The sequence below is a fragment of the Panthera tigris genome, chromosome E1 (assembly GCF_018350195.1).
Source record: "Panthera tigris isolate Pti1 chromosome E1, P.tigris_Pti1_mat1.1, whole genome shotgun sequence".
NCBI lineage: Eukaryota > Metazoa > Chordata > Mammalia > Carnivora > Felidae > Panthera > Panthera tigris.
In genome coordinates this window covers 49,323,312-49,337,615 of record NC_056673.1, presented here as the reverse complement: position 1 = coordinate 49,337,615, position 14,304 = coordinate 49,323,312, and the positions used below count along the sequence as shown (strand labels likewise).

General features: G+C 50.9%; 1 protein-coding gene across 1 annotated transcript in view; it reads left to right on the top strand.

The window, feature by feature from the left end:
- The window catches only part of FAM20A (FAM20A golgi associated secretory pathway pseudokinase), a 49,530-nt gene extending 40,873 nt beyond the window's left edge, over positions 1 to 8,657 (top strand). Inside the window, exons 5-11 of the mRNA XM_042967195.1 lie at positions 2,902 to 2,994; positions 3,747 to 3,862; positions 4,552 to 4,732; positions 5,706 to 5,815; positions 6,193 to 6,274; positions 6,744 to 6,803; positions 8,017 to 8,657. Of these exons, the coding sequence (XP_042823129.1) occupies positions 2,902 to 2,994; positions 3,747 to 3,862; positions 4,552 to 4,732; positions 5,706 to 5,815; positions 6,193 to 6,274; positions 6,744 to 6,803; positions 8,017 to 8,281 (907 nt within the window). The 3' untranslated portion in view covers positions 8,282 to 8,657. The remainder of the gene's footprint in view (positions 1 to 2,901; positions 2,995 to 3,746; positions 3,863 to 4,551; positions 4,733 to 5,705; positions 5,816 to 6,192; positions 6,275 to 6,743; positions 6,804 to 8,016) is intronic.
- Positions 8,658 to 14,304: the final 5,647 nt, after the last annotated feature.

Genomic DNA, 14,304 nt, shown 5'->3' with positions numbered 1-14,304 from the left:
GAGAGAGAGGGAGACACAGAATCGGAAGCAGGCTCCAGGCTCTGAGCCGTCAGCCCAGAGCCTGACGCGGGGCTCGAACTCACAGACCTCGAGATTGTGACCTGAGCTGACGTCGGACGCTTAACCAACTGAGCCACCCAGGCGCCCTGTGTGTTCCTTTTTAAAGGGAGTGATCCCAGCGAGCACACCTGGCTGGTTTAGCCAAAGCTCCAGGAGAAGGCAGGTGATTCTTTGTCACACCACTCAGCTGAACACAGAGCCACCAAGTTTGGGGAATTACAGGGCTTTAAACGATTATTATGGTTAGTCATGCGGGGTGAGCGCAGGCTCAGAGGTGAGCACTGGTTACAGAGAGGAGGCAGAAGGAATGCGGATGTAGAAACACGAGGCATTAAAGAGAAGCATAAAGACAGTGATAAACTGGGGCCTCTGGGTGGCTCAGTTGGTTAAGCGTCCAACCCTTGATTTTGGCTCAGGTCACAATCATGCGGTTCGTGAGATCAAACCCTGAGTCGGGCTCTGTGCTGACGGCACAGGGTCTGCTTGGGATTCTCTCTCTCCCTTTCTCTCTGTCTCTGCCCCTCCCCCCACTCAGGCTCTCTCTTTCTCTAAATAAACTAAAAAAAACGATGAGAAATCTGCAAATTCACCTCACCTCATCGGCTCCACGAGTTGCATCCTCAGAGCAGAATTCTTATCCGGCACATGAGCATGGCTGTGAGCTTTTAAAATGAAAGCTAATATAGAGCGGATGAGGTTCACTGTGACTTTTTATACGTGGGGACGAAAACCACTCACACGGGCCACGTTTTCCTGCAGGAAAGAACAGGAAGTACTTGTCTGCCCCGTCACTTAACAAACAAAATACAAAGACTGTTCAAACGAACAGGGTTATCTCTCTGAGCGTAACGCAAAAGTTTCCAACATTGTGTCTATTCTTACACCGTAACACAAAGTGCAAATGTGCATCTGTACGCAATTTAGTCCAAACCCAAACAGCATCGTTTAAAAATGTTTTCCTTGGAAAAGCATGCGTTTATTTCTACATGTAACTTACAGTAAAAAAAAAAAAAAAAAAAAAAAAAAATTTGTCCCTTCTTAAAAATGTCTTCAGATGATTTCAATTCTGACCATAATTCAAGATTATATTTTTCATGTGATATATGCAATATATATACTGAGAAATACGTCAGCGCTTGCCGAAGCCTGAGAAGCACCCAGGTACAAATGATTTTCAAGTTTAAAATCACATCTAGATATGCCTTACAAAAACAGGGAAAAGATGCTTTAGAAAATTCTAGAAAGGGCCGGAAGATTGTGTAATCTTAGGGATGGATGCCTGGATGTATTCTTCTGGATATTCTTCAGGAATTAAAATTTGGAGACTGGGACACACGGACGGTCCTTGCTGCCCAGACATCCAGAGGCGACGCTGGTGAGGAGATGCAGGGCAGGCCTGGGCACCGAGGCCGGTCCACGAAATGTGGCTGCGCCCTTTTTAAATAGAATCCCTGCTTCTGGGCAGCCTCTCGCTGTGGTTTCTAGGACTTGTGTTTCTTGGCAAAGCGCACGTCACTATTTCAATTGCTGGGGCTGTGTGTTTACAGCTTTCTGTAACACTGTGCTTATTTACCTGTGGATGGCTTCTGCAGCTCTCTCGCGGTCCCACACGATGGATGATATGATTGCTCAAAGGTCTTCGTCCTTCTGTATCTTAGCGTCGAGGCAGGTCACCCAGGCTGCCCGTGATGACCGCGAGGCACCTTCCTGAATACACATGCCAGCCGGCCCGTCACACCCGGGCAGGCTGTCGCTTTTCAGGAATCCGTTAGAAATTTTTAAATGTACATAAATCAATTTCCTCTGCACCAGCCTCCCTCGAGCCTCTGGCTGGGCTCACTCTCAGGACCCAGCTGAGGTTTCTCTGAGGGGACAGGCTCGATTACTCACCCCTGTCACCCTAAGACCTGGACCCTCTCTGTTCTTCAATATCAGTTGTACTAAACTATAATATAATAACCCGGGGCGCCTGGGTGGCTCAGTCGGTTGAGCAGCCGACTTCAGCTCAGGTCATGATCTCGCGGTCCGTGAGTTCGAGCCCCACGTCGGGCTCTGTGCTGACGGCTCAGAGCCTGGAGCCTGTTTCGGATTCTGTGTCTCCTTCTCTCTCTGACCCTCCCCCATTCATGCTCTGTCTCTCTCTGTCTCAAAAATAAATAAACGTTAAAAAAAAATTAAAAAAAAAACTATAATAACCCTAGGGCACTGTTCCTGTTATACCGCCCCGCCTGCTCGTCTACCCCTAACCCTTGACCCCTGGGTCTGTGCCAGCCGCTCGTTCTCTTCTGTTTACACCTGCTGAAGGATGTCTGTCTTTCTTCCGGACTCAACTACTTTTTAAAAAAATTTTTTTTAATTTATTTATTTTTGAGAGAGAGAGAGTGCACAGGCGCAAGTTGGGGAGGGGCAGAGAGAGAGGGAGACACAGAACCCGAAGCAGGCTGCAGGCTCCGAGCCATCAGCACAGAGCCCGATGCGGGGCTCGAACTCACAAACCGGGAGATCATGACCTGAGCCGAAGTCGGACGCTTAACCGACTAGGCCACCCAGGCACCCCTGGACTCAACTACTTTTTAAAAGAATCAGCCGCTGTCTCCAAAGTTGCTCAAACAGGAGACCTGGTAGGGGGAGTGCCTGCCGGACAAGTTCCGGGGAGAATACTGCAGGTCTGCCCCCGGCCCAGGGAGCCGCAGGCCGACCGTGGTGCCCCACTCCGTCATGCACACGGACCTTAAAAGCATGAAAGCATGTTTCCCCTTCCCTGCGATCACGCTTCTCAGCTCTCTTCTCAGGCTCCCGCTGAAGTCTGAGTCCAGGGCGTGACTCCTCCCTTCCTTCCAGACAGCAGCGACATGAAGAGACACCCGCCGACTTCTTCTATTTCATCGACTTCCAGAGACACAACGCTGAGATTGCAGCTTTCCACCTGGACAGGTAGGGCCGGGCCCCGGGGACGTGGCGTGGACTTGGAGGGCTGACCGCCAGAGAGGGGCGCTGGGCAGACCCCCAGGTGGGAAGCCCCTGGCATTTCTTCCTTCTGGCACCCGGTCATTCGTGAACCTCAGTGTTGCCCTTGAACCCAACGCGATTCCTCACTCAGCCCCACCACTGAAAAACACAATGACCTAGAGAGAAAACTAACCCTGCCAGGAGGCTCAGGCTGCCACCTTGGAGCTGACCTTGCCCTTTGCTCTAGTTTCCTGCTCTGGAGACGGGGAAAAGGCATTCACCCCCATGTACCCCAGGAGTCTTAAACGATGTTAAAAGGTGAAAGCGCGGTCCTAAACTTCCTCCCCTCCTATTTGCCCGGCATTGCTACTCAAGGTGTGTTCTATGGACTGGCCGCCAGGGGGCACCACCCAGGAGCTTTTCACAAATGCCGAATCTCGGGCTCCCCCCTGGACCCACTGAATCAGAGCCTGCAAGTGAGCGAGATGCCAGGTGACTCGTTACGTACGTGGAATTACGAGAAGCTCTGACCTAGGACGCGGCCTGCGTTGTGCGAAGGCTTGCCCAGGAGGCCTGCCGGCATCGGGATTCCTTTTCCACCCCTTCCGATACGGGTTTGCCCTGGGCACGGTCAGCTCAGTAGCGCAGAGCGCCCTCGGCTGGCCGTGGTCGGGAATGGCAGTCGACGTCCAACGGGCCACCACCGCCCTCGCTGAGCAAGGCTTTGTCTCTTTCAGGATTCTGGACTTCCGACGAGTGCCACCCACAGTGGGGAGGCTAGTCAATGTCACCAAGGAAATCCTAGAGGTCACCAAGAATGAAATCCTGCAGAGTGTTTTCTTCGTCTCTCCAGGTGGAGTACTGGCCGGAGCAGGGTTTGCCACCGGGATGGGTTTATGCTGCCCCCGGACGCTCCTCCCCGGTGCACCCGAGCATCATGCATGTGAGATGCCAAGCAGGCTGTGTGGGCATGAGCTACAGCGCCAGCCTCCCCGGCATCAGATGTTACCCATGCAAACAAAGAGCATTCTAATCACACGGATGGGATGCCGGGAGACGGGCGGGGTCCCACGCTTTCTGTCCTGAGACATTTGAAAATTGGTACCCAGCATCCCCAGTCTAAAAGCATTCACGGGGCGCCTGGGAGGCTCAGTCAGTTAAGCGTCTGACTGTTGGGTTTCGGCTCAGCTCACCGTCTCATGCTTTGTGGGTTCGGGCCCTGCCTCAGGCTCTGAGCTGACAGCATGGAGTCTGCTTGGGATTCTCTCTCTCTCCCCGTCTTTCTTTCTCTCTCTCTCTGCCCCTCCCCCGCTGGCTCTGTCTCTCTCTCTCTCAAAATAAATAAATTGAAAAAAAAAAAAAAAAAGCATTCACAAGCCCTGACATCTGGAAATGCAATATTTTCTTCTTCTTCTGCCTCTTCCCAAGCTGTGGGTTCAGGGTTTCCCTTCCCTCCTAGAGGATTTGGGGGGCGGGGGGGGGGGCGCTGGAAAATGGCCTTGCCCCCTTCTCTTAGTCCTCTCTCTCCTCCGCACCCTCCAGCCAGCAACGTGTGCTTCTTTGCCAAGTGCCCATACATGTGCAAGACTGAATACGCCGTCTGCGGTAACCCGCACCTGCTGGAGGGCTCCCTCTCCGCCTTCCTGCCGTCCCTCAACCTGGCCCCCAGGCTGTCTGTGCCCAACCCCTGGATCCGCTCCTACTCGCTGGCAGGAAAAGAGGAGTGAGTTGGCCCCCTGGCCACAGTGCCCTGCCCCCGGCCCTCCAGGCTTGTCCCTGACAGTGGCTACAGTCCCTGTCCCAAGGCCTGGTGGCTAGCCTGGCTTTTGGACCCCAGAAGCTGTCCCCGACCATTTGCCTTACATGGATTCTGGAACCAGCTGTGCCTCGTCTCCCCCTTTCGCTCATGGATTCAGTTACAAAGAGCCTACTGTGTACCCAGTACTGGGTGCCAGGGGGTACGGAAACCAAAGACCCAGGCTCTCCCCTCGGGAGGCTCCCAGCCTAGTGGGGTGGTCAGACAAGAAGCCTTGAGTATGAAAACACGGTGCTACACCTGCTTGTCATACACACGAGCCCATGAGGAGCCCATGGGAGAGACGCCTGCTTCCCTATGGCTGTGGGCTCAGTGCCCACAGCAGGCGCTCAGTTTCTAGCAGGTGATGGAATGCATAGGTTCATCCGTCCAGACACTGCTGAGGAGAAGTGAGTGGAGAAGGGTTTCTGGAGGACAGGACAGATCCTCGGGGACTCGTGAAGGCAGGGTCAGAGCCCAGCAGATGGACAGGGACAAGGGGGCATTCTAGCAGAGGAGCATAGGAAAGGGAGAGGTGACAGAGAATTGGGGGCCTGGCAGGGGGGCTCCGAATGGTTCAGGGCCAGGGTCCAGGAGGCTCGGTGACAGGAGCTGCAGGCTCTGGCACGCGGTATCCCAGCCAGGAGTATAGCGCCCAGCAGAATGGATGCTCAGGACCCAGAACCTTCTTCGCCCCACGTGGGGTCTGCAGCCCCCCACCACGTCTTTGCCCGGGGGCCTCCTGTGTCCCCAGCTACCACCCGCATGCCCAGGACCTGCCGGCAGCCCAGGGTGGGATCGGGGAGGCAGGGATCGGAGGGGGCGAGGGGAGGTGTGAGAAGGACCCCCAACACCTTGCCATCTTGGCTCTTCCAGCCCCAGGACTTCTTCTCCCCCTCAGGTGGGAGGTCAATCCGTTGTACTGCGACACGGTGAAACAGATCTACCCGTACAACAGCAGCCGCCGTCTCCTCAACATCATCGACATGGCCATCTTCGACTTCTTGATAGGTAGGTCCCCGGGCTCGGGCCCTGGGCCGCAGCGGCCCCCTGCTCTTGGGCTGGGATTCGCCATGACCTTGGGCGGAAGAGTTGCAGCCTGGAGCACGAGGACTGAGTGAGCTGGGGAGCGGCCCAGGTCCCAGACGACAGAAGTTCCCATGCTCCCCTCTTCAGAGAGGACGTCACTCGGGAGGCAGGCACGCGGTGTGAAAACGGCCCACCGGAGGGCTTGCTTGCCTGGGTTGGCTCCCTTCTCCCTCTGCGGCTCCACTCAGGACCCCGGGGAAACAGCCTGTGGCCCTGGGTTCGGAGTCCGGCCTCAGCCGGTGACAGGCCTCCGTGCCCGGGAGAGCTCAGAGGTCCGCAGCGTCTGCCCTCCTTCACAGGGAACATGGACCGTCACCATTACGAGATGTTCACCAAATTTGGGGATGACGGGTTCCTTATTCACCTTGACAACGCCAGAGGGTAAGTGGGCCAACGTCCCTGTCCCGGCCATGGCCCTGGTGCGGCTGCCCGGGGCAAATGGGAGGCCCTTCCCCGTCCCGTTCCCGGCCGCCTTGCCCCACTCCTTCCACTTCGCTAAGTGACGCTAGAGTCCCCTCCTACCTGAGAGCGTTACTGAAACAGACTCGCGTTTTCCGTATTTTTTTTCACCGTGTGGTTCAGTCTTGGAGGCGGAACACACGGTTCATCCTCAGTGCCGGGTCCCCTGTAGTTAGGGAATGAATGAATGAACGAACGAACGAACGAATGAATGCACATCTTTGGACAGAGGCTTCTGTGAGCTGATTGAGGAGGGGGCTGGAGAGGAAGCCACCACGATCCCCGGCGTTTTACCCCAGGGCTGTGAGTCAAAACAAGGCTGAGGTAGAGGAGAGAGGCAATCATTAAGGAGGGGCTGTGGGCCACCCTGAAAGCCCGTGTCCCCTTCCAGGTTTGGACGACACTCCCAGGACGAACTCTCCATCCTGTCACCGCTGTCCCAGTGTTGCAGGTAAGCTTTCAGCTCCGGGGCAGGTCACGATCGCGACCCTTCACGCTCTGAAGGTCTCAAGTGTGCGCTAGGACGCCGGTGGGAAGGATGAAGGGAATGACCTCCTTTCTGGTACGGCCACAGAACCGTCCCCAGCAACAGCCTCTTTCACCTTTCAGCATAGGATGACTGAGGACCTCAAGGCTTGCAAACCCTCCGGTTGCCGAGTTGAATCCTTAACCCACTCAGAGATCTCACTCTTGCAAAGCCTGGGTCTTCAACGGGACTAATCACATCTCTGCTTCGCTCGGCACTCACAGAAGCTCAGATTACTACCTGCTCACAGGTCTAAGATCCTGATGGAAATCCCATAAACTTGGGGCGCCCGGCTGGCTCAGTTGGTAGAACACACGACTCTTGATCTCACATCAGGTTGGGGGTTCGAGCCCCACATTGGGTGTAGAGAGTACTTAAAAATAAAATCTTAAAAAAAAAAAAAAAGTCCCATAAACTCACGTCAGGTTGAAAGGAGGTAGTTAGACTTGGTGCGGCCGCCATTCTCTAGAGAATGTCTAATCCACCTCCACACCTCTCCGGGGCTCAAGTCAGGCTCGTGAAATGGCCCACCTGCTCAGGTGCGGTATCTAGATCTAACTAGAAATCCCGGGATGCGCGCCTAGCAAAACCACCTTTCATTTCCAGCTGGAAAACTCAGAGCGAAGCATGTTCTTTATCTGCTTCCTAGCTTCATTTAAGCGTGCCTCCCTCCATCCCTCCCTGTCCTCCTCAGGCGAGGCAGTGACTGTTGAGAAAGCCAGTCGGACAGTTAAGCTGCTTACACATTGAGTGCAAGTCGGATCCCCCCACATACGAAGAAATCAAATTCCTAAAGCCCGGATTGGTTCCACCCCATTGCCATCCCTCCAAGAACCTGACACAGAGAAATCGTATAAAGTTGGCAAGGAACAACCGGGAGGCTGGCTTTTGAGATGGCAAACGTCCTCATCATGTCACCTGCCAGAAGCTTCTCTCGTTGGCTTTAAATCTCCTTGAGATGCCATTAAATGTGGCTTATTTCCTTTTCCCTGGTTTTCGTTAAAATGGGCTCGAAAAGACCCCGGGGAAGGCGGCTCCCAGGACATCAGCTACAACAGCTGCTTGCGGGGAACCGAGCTCAGGCAGGCTTTTCCCTTTGCATTTACTTAACTTGCCTCCTCTGACTTTGTCCTTCCAGGATAAAAAAGAAAACGCTTTCGCACCTGCAGCTGCTGGCCCAAGGCGACTACAGACTCAGTGACGTGATGCGGGAGTCTTTGCTAGAAGACGAGCTCAGCCCCGTCCTCACGGAGCCCCACCTGCTGGCCCTGGACCGGAGACTCCAAATCATCCTACAGACAGTGAAGGGGTGTGTGGAGGCCCACGGAGAGCAGAGCGTCATAGCCAGTGACCCCGCAGGAGAGTCGGCCCCGGACTCTGGCCGGGCTAACCCGACAAGCTAGGGGCCGGGTGAAGCCGCATGTCAGGGACGACGCCTGCAGCCGGCGGTGGACTCGGGTGCGGACCCCGGCTTCCTCGCACCCCCGTCGAGCGGGGAGGCGCTGGGTCAGGAAGTCCTGGGGCACCAGGATGATTCTACAGGAGCAAGACCCAAAGGAGAGGGATCCGCCGAACTTCCTCGGTGCACTGCTTCTCTAGGGGACCTCCTTGGCTCCCTCTTTCCCAGCAGGCACTGCTTCATCAAGGCCACAGACCAGCTCCTGAACCCACCAGGGAAATCTGGGCAGGAGTCGGGCTTGGAAGGCCGGGAAGCCTTGTCCCCGGGAAAAGGGTAGAACAAATAAAATAAAAGGACACCGGTGGCACCTAGCTGACCTCCAGATCCTTAGAATATCTACGAGGATAATTTCTGATCCAGATAAAATACCTGGCATCTCACAAGCAGACAAAAAAAAAAAAAAAAAAAAAAAATCTAAAAACGGTAGCTCTCCAACCGGTTCAAAGTAGACCTAACCCTTTCTATTTATGTCCCAGTCACTGTGGCCCCAGTGAATAGAATAATCCCTCGCTGACTGGTCTGGTCCAAAAGTAGTTTCTCCAACGTTATTACGAGAGGTAGAAAGAACATAGGAATTTGCTCAGAATATCTGAAAGGGGATGTGTTCCATCTGAAGAGTATTTAAATATCAAGTGAAAGGACATCAAGTATGTCAAAATTAGCGTCCGGCAACAATAGAAGGAACTTTAGTGAAGGGAAAAGCACGGCCGTCCCAAAGGGGGAACGGCACCGGAAAGGGCCCAGCACGTGCATGAGCCTGTACTCCGGCAGGAGAAAAGCCAGAGCCCACCCCTCCCCCACAATCCTCTTTTCCAGAAGGTCCCAGAACCTGTCACCCTCCTGGTCCTCGAGTGGCAGGGGGCTCTCTGGACAGGTCTGACGCTCTGGACGCCCCTCCCCAGCTGCTTTATCCAAAAAGGACTAAATTGAGTTGACTTTCGAAGCCTCCCTTAGAAGTTGAGTACATAGGGGTCGCGTCCCCTCAGCTTTCTCCCTACTGACTCGCCCACATCAGAGAGGCCTGTCACCGGAGGCTCTGTCTCACGTGCCCTAAGTCAGGTCTGAAAACCCAAGTGACAGGAACGTAGTCCTCCTGTGGGAGTGATCAGTCAGTCCACAAGTAAAAATGGCTGCCTTGATCACATCAACTTCTCTGAGGCCAGAGATTCCAATTCTAGAAATGTGAGGTGGGGTGGGGGGGCCGGGGGGCGGGGGGAGACTTGAAAGCTGCCAGTGAAGCAGGTCCCAGGTCAGCAACCGGAAAGGTCACCCAAGCCCTCCTCACTGGACAGTGACACAGGTCTTTCTGACCCAGCTGGTCCCCGTAAACCTGGGTCTCTGTGACATTCACTGAGCTTGGGTTAGGAGAGTCAACAAACAGGTTTCTGAGACTCCCGAACACACAGGGGGAACCCCTGACCCTCCAATGTATACAGGAAAAAATGGTCTCAGAGAGATTAACTCATATCACGCCAGTGAATGATTTAAACCAACTCCCAGGTGTTCTTTCCACTGTGACACAAAAACCCAACGGTACGGCAGTCTGTGAAGTCGTGTTTGTTTCCGGAGAAAATGAACCCTTTCGTAGAACCTTCACCCCAGAGACTTCCATCACGGTAGGGCTCTACTACTGCTCAGGGCTTCCCACTTGATGGACTGTCTCCTACTTCAACACAGGGTTTCCTTTGGGTAGAGGGACCAGGTCACCGCACACAGGACGGCAGAAAAAAATATGCAGGCAAAGATGTTCCAAGAATAGCACAGAACAGTCTGGGATGTCGAGCTGCAGAGCCTGCGGAAGGCAAGCCACAGCCCCATGTCAAACCCAGCCACGCTGAGGACAGTGCGCTGGTGTGAGAATGGCCTATGATAAATTCTGGTGCATTTTACAAACTGAGAGTAACAGCAGTCGGTTTGACTACAATACGTAGAGTACGGAGAGATCTAATTATTTGCTTCAACGCTCCATTATTTTTTCACTGATGCGGAGGACAAGACTGCATCAATGTCAAAAATACCAGAAAGCAAAAAGGCTCCTCTCTTACGATGGTCAGGTTCTTCTAACACGTCCATTCTGGGCCACTGTTCAACTTCCCCTAACACAAAAATTCTCCCCTCTTTGTAAAAACTTTTCACGTTACTATGGACAACGAACTGAAAAGTGAAAGGACATTGTACAGTACATGAATTGGGAGAGGAAGGGGTTGGAAGGCATTTGTTTGAGCCCGCGCAAAAGCCGGGAGGACAATCTGAGCTCGAAGACTGGAGAAAGTGCAGTGGGTTCTCTTATTCGTGGTAGTTTTACGGTCTATAAAGTCTCTGCAGACGCCAAATTGGTGGAGACTGAATCATCCGCTCCCAGAGGACACACGGGGGGTAGATTCCCAGCCTCTAGTGGCGACACTTTTGTAAACAAATCAATACATAATCTTGACTCGTGTGTTGAAGACACCACCCTATGCGTTGTCGGTTTACAACACCGAACTTGTGGCCAACAGCACTGCAACTCACGCCTGAAAGAAGCGGCTTAATACACTTCCTTTCCCCACCAGACACACATCACGGCTTTCTCGCCCTTAGGAACACTAGTTAGCACTTCAGCACTACACTTGGGGGCCATTTCAAATGGTGCAGTCACCAACAGAAAGCGCAAAACTGCCAGAGTAGCACTAAACAGACCGTGAAACAGACATGTGATGACAGTGTGAGAGCCGAAACCAGAAGGCAGAGCATCCCTTTGTTCAAGCTCAGCTGGGCACCCGCATGTTGGGAGAATCAAAGTCTTTGCCCCTCCGCCCATGTCCCCGAATGACAGGGAAGGTGCTCCGTGTACCGACTTGAGGGGGGAGGGGGGTCACAAATTTTAGCCGGTAGGCAAATCTGCAGAATTCACCAATACAACACCACGAATATACAAGGACCAACTGTGTAACTCATTTGAGATTAACCAAGATGGTAAAAAAAAAAAAAAAAAAAAAAAAAAAAAAAAAAGCTCTCCATCTAGTGGCGACTTGGGAGAATCACAAAGCTACTTAAGCTAAATTGGCAGAACTTGGCACAAAACGAGAAAGATTACACTCGCTAGTAGTTTGGGTTTTAGGTTGACTCGGGATGAAGTCACAGCTCTGAACTTACATTAACAAATTTAAACTTTAAATGTACACAACAATACCGATCTCTATGTGAAAGTTCCACAGGGTAAGAGAGAGGTTTAAGATGTTCCCTTTTTACTGGTAGTGGTTAGGATAGCTCACTTTAGGGGGAGCATTAAATGGCGATGTGGCCTTTGCATTTCGGTGCTGTTTTAGCCGTCTAGAAACACAGTGCCGGGGCCTAACACAAATACAAGAAAGGATTCCGTTATTAATCCATGACCAGCGATAAAGCAGGATTAAGAAAATGATCATCTGGGGAAGCCTGGGTGGCTCAGTCAGTTGAGCGTCCGACTTCGGCTCAGGTCATGATCTCACGGCTCGTGGGTTCGAGCCCCGCATCAGGCTCTGTGCTGACAGCTCAGAGCCTGGAGTCTGTTTCAGATTCTGTGTCTCCCTCTCCTCTGCCCCTCCCCCACTCACACTCTGTCTCCGTCTCAAAAACAAACATTTAAAAAAAAATTTTTAAAGAAAATGATCATCATGCTCCTCCAATTCTAAAATGTCAGCATCTAAGTCAGCAAAAGACAAAAAACAATTCCACACGAGCCAGTGTTCTAGAAGAATGAGAACAGAAACAGCTCAGTCAATCCAAGGAAGTTCTCTTCAGTTATTTTCTGTGGTGACTCTACATGCTCCGCCTCCAGGGGGCTGAGGGAAGGGGCTACTAAATCAGGGCAAATCAAAATTAAAGAATGTTCGGGAATAGGACACATCTTCACTGGATGTGAAGACATTAATACCAATAAACTAATGAGTACAACTGAATCGTCTCAGAAACCTGAGGAGTAGCAGAATTAAGACTCCATGAATGCAAAATATATAGAAGCATACCTAAATAGCCAAATGCATGTACTGAATTTAAGCCACAGAGTATGCGGATACAGAAATGACGAATCCCATGAGCTCTGGGAAAGTTCCAAGGGCAGAGAACCACTCTTGTCTCAAATAAAAAGGAACTCTTTCGGCTTTTGAGTTAACCTTTTCCTTCTATTGCTCAGTGAACAGGTCGGCTAACAACTCAATTATGCTTCGAGTAAGGATTTCGGACTCATTCTTTAACAAACTGAATTGGAAAACGTTGAAAACAAACATAATCCCTTCAAAACACTAATCCCGTAATTCACTTGATTTTCATTCTTGCCCACCCGATTTCAAAGTTTCTGGGGGAGACAGGGAAGAAGACAACAAGGAAAGGAGAAGGGGAAGAAAAACCGATTCATTTAAGAATGTAAATTATTTCATTTTTTTTATTACTTGACCTACCGTTAAGACAATCTATAACAAAAAGAATAGAGTATATTAGCACACACAGTATAACCAGACTAGTAAACCAGGAAACAATACAAAATGGTCCTTTGGCCATCTGTACTTTCTAGAGCAATAAATCTCTTAAATTCACTTAACCACGCCCGGAAACAATGACTTCTAAAGCCCTGAATATCAACTAAGACAAATTATGCCAGTTGTGATTTCTGACATATACTCAGATTGCACAAAGAGAAAGCTTTAAATGTGATAACTTTTCAGTTTAGACTTAAAGTTCCTTAGATTAAAAACTACAAAAGGGAGTAAACAGCAAGCCAAATGATTTAAGAGCAAAACTCATTTAGAAGGCATTATATGTATCCAAATACACGTGAACATGATTATATACATATACGAAACTGTGCAAACTTACGGCATTCTAAAGAATTCAGTTAAGTACAGTTTTGGCATTTAAACAAAGATTAAATCAAGCTTTAAGCTAACAAGAACAGAACTTTTATTTTTCATTTTTAAATAGAAAAGATAGCTAAACACAAAGTACAGATCAGAAAACCTTCATTTAGTGTAATTTTGAAAAACACAAAAATTTGTAATGTGGTGGCCATCACACTAAAATGTAAATAAAACCGCTTTCCCAGATTTATCCTCCAAACTCAGTTAACAAAACCTGAAAACCGTTCAAATCTATGAACCAAACCTGCCATGACCAATTTAAATTCCCCAGGAAAGGGCTGGAAGTCCCGGGACTGATAATCACAGCCAGTTGCCCACAGATGGAAAAACGCTTGCAGTCACTCCCCAACGTAACCGTACGTTACATATAAATCACAATGAAAACAACAGCGCCTAACATGACAGAACTGTGAAATTTTGTTTAAAAAAAAATAACAAAAATAAAAATAAACCACTGGGTTATCACTGGTGCACATAGAATAATGGAACAGAGAAGGATGTTGAGGCTGGAAAAGACTGAAATAAGGTGAAGACTCGAAACACAAGTCTGCTGTAAAACATCAAGAACGTTTGCCAGGGAAAGAAATGCTAAATGGAAAAGCAGAACTTCTCAACCTGGAAGAACAGAGACACGCCTCACCGCCCCCCCAGCCCGTGTAGAACACTCTTCCCAAATCTCCCGCCCCAGGGAATTTAGCGGCACAGAGTCCCCAGCACTGAACTCTGTGCCCCTGGCACCTCTCCCTTTACCAACACCACCTCCATTTTTCTGCTAGGACATTCGTCCCGTGTGTTCTATTCCCAGCAAACTCAGTCTCCTGCAGTCGGTGTTTAATGAACACAGGAGGGAATCCCAGAGTCAACTGAACCGTGTACATTTAGCCAAGAGCTCTAAGTTAACGACCAAGAGCGTAGGCCTCAAATCCTTATTCCCGACTCGGCATCTGGTGATCAGCATTTGGCACTAGCTGGGTAAATACGGGTCTAATCAGAATTTTTGAGCTGAGGCAGACGTAGTTAATCCGTAACTCAGTGTTTGCAGCCTAGATCTGGTTTCAAACTCAAAAGGCAGGCAGAGATAGCCACATCTACA